Here is a 6,000-nt window from a genome sequence, read left to right as displayed (position 1 = left end):
ATGCTACTTCCTTAATACTTGAAAAAAAAACGTATATGTTTTCAAAAAAAAAAAAAAAGTATATTGATTGTTCTATAGAGTTTATGATTGAAGCTATGATATGATATTTTAAATCCTTTTTAATGAATGCTACATATTCAAGATTTCCTTGCGCGCCAAACACAAGCACACAACCCCTCCCCCCACGGCCACCCCCAGATTTGAAAACCAAAGTCCAAAACGAAAATGAAAATGATTTTCATGGAAAAGAGAGACAAAATATGGGGAAAAGAAAGCGACAGGCAAGCGTGAAATGAAACCAATCTATCAAAATAAAATCCCTCCTTTTCTTCTTCACTTCTCTTCTGCTACTCCACTCCACACTCTTCCCTGCTCTCTGCTCTCTTCCACAACTGTAGAGAGTGAAAAAACCACTTGCCCCGCCGGATATAATGACGGGTCAGGGGTTGCGGACTTCCATTTTTTCTTGAAGATAATGAGCAGAGGCTTTGGTGTCTTCTTCTTTGAAGAAGAACAACGATTAGGAGATGTTTTCCCTTTCCCATTCGCAGAAAGATCAAGCATTTGAGTCCCAAAACCCAATCTTTTCCCCTGATGTTCTCTTCTGCGAGGAGGAAGATGTGGGCGGATGGTCTTGTTTCCAGACTCACGATTATGCTGAGATAAGTGTGTTAAAAAAGCCCTTATTAACTTTCTTGGAATCTGACCTTTTCTGGGAAGATGATGAGCTTCTGGCTTTATTATCAAAGGAAAAAGAGATCGGGTGTGTTGATCTGGACCAGTCTTTAATGCTGGCCAGAAACGAAGCGGTGGATTGGATGTTGAAGGTCATTAGGCACTATGGCTTTAATGCTTTGACCGCTGTTCTAGCTGTGAACTATTTCGATAGGTTCATATCTGGAGTTTGCTTTCAGAGAGATAAGCCATGGATGAGCCAGCTCGCAGCAGTGGCTTGTGTATCTATAGCTGCAAAAGTGGAGGAGATTCAAGTGCCTCTTCTTTTAGACCTCCAAGTATGTTGAAATGTGCTGTGAATTTCATTTTGTTCTACATTGCAGTTAGGGTGTTTGAATAAATGCCGCAATGATGATCTGTTCTAATTCTTTAGGTGGCAGAGACGAAGTTTTTATTCGAGGCAAAGACTATTCAGAGAATGGAACTCTTGGTGCTTTCTACCCTACAATGGAGGATGAATCTTGTCACCCCAATCTCCTTCATTGACCATATTATAAGGAGATTCAAATTGATGACCAACCTGCATTGGGAATTCTTAGGCCGCTGTGAACGCCTAATTCTCTCTGTAATTGCTGGTAAGGGATTTGCTTTTTTTGGAGTTTGTAAAATGTGATTCCTTTATGAGTTTATTCACATACTATACATTGTTGCAGATTCCAGATTACTTCAGTATCTCCCCTCTGTTGTTGCCACTGCAATAATGTTTACTGTTATCAAAGAGATTGAGCCCTGCAATGCCATGGAATACAAGAATGAGCTTGTCTGTTTGCTCCAGATCAGCAAGGCATGCATTCTTCCTCAAATCCTCAATGATTTTACTGTTAAATTTTCTGTTTTTCCAGCCTGGGTATTCATTATTTGAATCACAAATGATGGCAGGAAAAGGTAGATGAGTGCTATAATCTGATCATAGAGCTAACTGGTGGCAAAAGGAACAAGCAGCATTGCCAACACCTTAAGCGCAAATATGAACCCGAACCGGGGAGTCCAAACGGCGTAATTGATGCATATTTCACCTCTGATAGCTCCAATGATTCTTGGGCAGTTTGTTTCTCCCCCCACAAGAGAACCAGAATTCACTAAACTGTGTCAGCAGTCCATTTTCTTGCAATATTTGTCTTAATGGCTACAATCATGGTACTAAATTCTCTGCTAATCTTTCTCATAAAATGCAATGGCAGCTGTATGACATTCATTCCATTATGTTTCACTTGATTTCTGACCAAACCCATGTGATGTCTTCCATGGATATGCTAAAATTTGACTCCATCTCCCCATGAGGAGTTTGTTTGGAAAAAAGAGAGATTTGGCAGAGCCCTTTTTTTCTTCCCTCTATGCTGTCCATAACTTGGAATATGAACATTATTTGTCTTTGAATGTGAAGGGATGAGAATTCCTTTGAATCTGCATGCCATTATGCCACCATGCATTAATGCATAGAGTACTGTAGCCATTTCTGGGTATCATGTGGAACCATATATGGGGGTGTGGTGTGGTGTGGTGTCCCAAGTTTCCTCGTAATGAGTTTATGGTTTTAAACAATGTAGGACAGGCTGGCACTGGGCTTTGTGATTATATTTATATTGACTGGTTTTATAACCTTAAATTGTGGTGAGATTTCTCGAGTGCATGAATGCATTGTCGGCCAGTGGTATCTAGTCGTTGCTTCTCTTTTTCTATTCAATATTCACATTAGGTTTAAATCTAACCCAAATCATGATATTAGTAAATCTTATGTATACGTTTTTAGTCTCTTGACATTGATACTTGATAAAACAAAATTAATTTAAACGAGTCTTGATTGAGTTTTATCGAGATATTCTCAATGTGGATTTTCATAAACATTACACAATCATTTATTAGTTAAACCTATTCGCTATCAGTTAATTATATGCATTTGAAAGGATTCAAGAGAGAAAGGCAAATTATTCTGTGAACCTTGATCCACTTTTCAAAATACACAATTTACATATCGAATATTTATAATTTATATACTGAATATTTTCAACTAAAATCACAGTTTAAATTATGAACATTTAATAGGTAAATTGTGATAGATCTATCTTACAAGTGAACTCGGATCTATCTTATAAATAATAATAATAATACTCCGTATGTGGTCCGGCTATCCAAATCTTGCTGTTTGACCTCCTTTTTGGACCGCGATTCGGCAAGACCATTATGGTGGATTAACGTACTACTTATAGTGCATTAAACTATACATGGTCCTAACAAGAGAAAAAGGGAAGATTTTTTTGCAAGTTTTACGATATCGAAAAATAGATGATTTGTGTTAAAAAGGACTCCATCCTACTCAACCACATTTTGCTTGCTAGTTGGGTTGGTTTGTGGGCAATTATTATGGTAGACATAGTTGTGTGAACCATATTATTAAATAATGTATATTCAATACACGAATAATATACTTCTAATATATTAAAAATGTACATTGTATTTAGAAAAAGTGTACTATCTGAGTACTGAAAGTATATTTAGTACACAAATAATTTACTTTTAATATATTAGAAATGTACTTTTTGTTATTCTACACACAACACTGTGTAGATCATGGTCCACACAATAAATGTTTGTGGGCCCATGGACGCTAGGGCTATGTGATGCATTTGTTCAAACACGATGTTTTTATTTTTGAAATGATGATTAGGGAATTGGTTTGCTTTAATTATGCACCAAATTGGGATGAATATGATTTGTAATTAGCAATTAACGCTAGGTCTACATAACACCCGCTAGAAAATGGAGAGCAAAATGGTTCGACACTTTCAAAAAATCATGCACAATACTCTATTTTCCATTCTTGTTCCTTACGAATTTGTCTAAGGTTTATGTTGGTCGGTTTTTTATAGCTAAAGTCATAACGTCCCACCAACATTTTCAATATAAAACTAGCCACTAGGTAGGCAAACAAGAGTTGCTAATGTTCGGTGAGGTCAAATCATTGTTAGTTTTTTACTTTTGTTATTTTCAAAATGCATTCAAATTTAAAGCCTTTTGTCCATCTTAATTTTACATCAAAGTGTCGTAAAAGTTGAGCCACAAATAAAAGTAAGAAAATAGGCAAGGCTATATAAACTAAAATTTGTTCACACATACACACTTTTTACATAAAATGATTAGTGAGGAAAAGGGCAAAGAAATGTTCATGCAAGCGAGCAGAAGAGAGACAGAGAGTTGGTAAATGAAGTTGAAAATTGTTAGGTTGAAGGTTGTGTCTTATACCAACAAGAGGAAATGCTCCAGCTTTCGTAGTACAATGGTACTTGTTTGGTCTGTATTGATATATATATATATATATATATATATATAAAGGATCGCGTTTAGGTGCGAACTACTCGTTCAGGAGAGAAGTGAGAACGCATCATGCATGTCATTCGTTCACGTGATCTAACGGGTTAAAAACATTGACTTTAAAGAAAATGCGGTGGCTTTTTGTAAATAATTGAACATTGAAGTGCAAATAAAATATACACTGAGCATCAATACTAAGTACACCTAATGATATAACTAGTTGCATCTAACGTTACAATTAGGTGCACCTAGGTGCACGAATGTTAACAATGTAAATTACTTGCACTTGTAAGTGAAAATAGGTGCACTTGTAAGTGATTTTACTTGCACATTTTACTTGTAAATGTGTATCAACTACTTGCACTTATAACACAATTAATTACACCAAAGTCTGAATTATTTACGAAAATGTCATCGCGTCGGTGTCATTTCTTTAAATTTACATATAATTCGTTGATCTAGACACGTAGACAGCTGTGAACAATTCTTATTTCTCTTCTGAGCGAGAGTTCTCACCTGAGCACGCACATGTATGTATGTATGTATGTATATATATATATATATATATATATATATATATATATATATATATAGAGGGGATGTCCCATCACGTACGTTGCTGTGGTAATCTGCCATTGCTGTGTTATTTAATGCTACTTGGAGATGCCATTGCTAAGCTAAGGTGTTGTACCAAGCTTAGCTATCCTCTGAGCCAGAATGACAGAACCGAACCGTAGGATTTATTACTGTCGGAAACATTTGTCCTTGGCTTATTCCAACCGACTAGACTAGTCTGCATCCTTATTCATTTCGACACCAACTTCACTTGCTTTTCTTAAATATGATCAACACAACAAATTTTGGGCATTCCTCTAATGGACGAGGATGAGAAGTTTCACTCAAGATTTACTTTCAGCGATATTGTGAGGCTTTGATTCTTACTATAAACTTCGGTAGTTTGGATTTGGATTGGCTCACAAACATGAGAGATTTGAGTCTGAATTGGACTTTTCGGGATAACAAACATTATGAGTTTGAGTTTAGATTAGACTCCTTAAATGTAGAAGCGTAGATTGGTTTGACTGATTTACCTATGTGTGTGCTCGTTGGGTTCCACCTCATGAGAGGTAATGTAATGTTACTTGTGTGTTTAGTTGGGATTTTGACAATATAACATTAACTTAAATGCTCTTAATAAAATAAGTAAATAAACACAAATTATATATATACTTGACCAAATATTAGTTTATTTAGGTGATCCTAACTTCGCTCCACTAATCTTAAGTACGTCCATAGGACTTAGCTCCACCCATTAGAATTACTGCGGTTACTGGTCAATCTTAGTTTTCATGTACCCACAAGAGACCAAATTCAGACCTTCCAGCATTCTTGGGAGGTTACTAGTCAGATCTTGATTTTCAAGTGCGCACAAGAAATCCAATCTATACCTTCTAGCATCCCTAGACTTTTTTGATCTAGTGGCATTCGGTTGCACCCTACATGGGAGGGGGTGTGTTCGAGTCTCAGTGGAGGTGATATTGGCTCTTCGTGCTTCATCTGGTTGAGAAAGTAACTATGAACAAATACTGCATTGTAACAGAGTCAATAGTACTCAAAAAAATGTTTTAATTTGGTCACATTTATTAGTCTCATGATTTGGTACCAGATGTGCTATTAATGTTAACACGACATAATAATATGGAAAATTACATGATGTTGGGTAAATAACGTGGCAATAATGACACTACAAAGTTCCATGATATGACAATGAGAATGTAGAAAAATGAGTAGTGAAAAATGAGTTTATATTAAACTAAAAAATTCAATTCTTATGGATGACATTTTCAAATCTCTTATCTTTTGTAAAGATATATGATGTGGTGACATTAATATTGAAATGCCTAATCACATATCAGATTATATGATGTTATAGTTGGTAAATGACAAGTTAATAAT

General features: G+C 35.8%; 1 protein-coding gene across 1 annotated transcript; it reads left to right on the top strand.

Annotated features, from left to right (window-relative positions):
- Positions 1–230: 230 nt before the first annotated feature.
- On the top strand, positions 231–2,064 carry LOC116019753 (cyclin-D3-3-like). Its single transcript, XM_031260080.1, has 4 exons — positions 231–1,013; positions 1,109–1,310; positions 1,389–1,519; positions 1,615–2,064. The coding sequence occupies exons 1-4, from the start codon at positions 528–530 to the stop codon at positions 1,816–1,818; spliced, it is 1,023 nt and encodes a 340-aa protein (XP_031115940.1). The 5' UTR covers positions 231–527; the 3' UTR covers positions 1,819–2,064.
- Positions 2,065–6,000: the final 3,936 nt, after the last annotated feature.

This window comes from Ipomoea triloba, chromosome 5, assembly GCF_003576645.1.
Source record: "Ipomoea triloba cultivar NCNSP0323 chromosome 5, ASM357664v1".
NCBI classification, from domain to species: domain Eukaryota; kingdom Viridiplantae; phylum Streptophyta; class Magnoliopsida; order Solanales; family Convolvulaceae; genus Ipomoea; species Ipomoea triloba.
The sequence above is the reverse complement of the archived record's forward strand: the minus strand, read 5'-3'. Positions and strand labels throughout refer to the sequence as shown.

Bases quoted from the DNA above. Each gene is read 5' to 3' on its own strand.
- LOC116019753 (XM_031260080.1), top strand. From the start codon at position 528: ATGTTTTCCCTTTCCCATTCGCAGAAAGATCAAGCATTTGAGTCCCAA. The intron at 1,311-1,388 runs GTAAGGGATTTG...ACATTGTTGCAG, and splicing joins AATTCTCTCTGTAATTGCTG to ATTCCAGATTACTTCAGTAT. The intron at 1,520-1,614 runs GCATGCATTCTT...AAATGATGGCAG, and splicing joins GTTTGCTCCAGATCAGCAAG to GAAAAGGTAGATGAGTGCTA.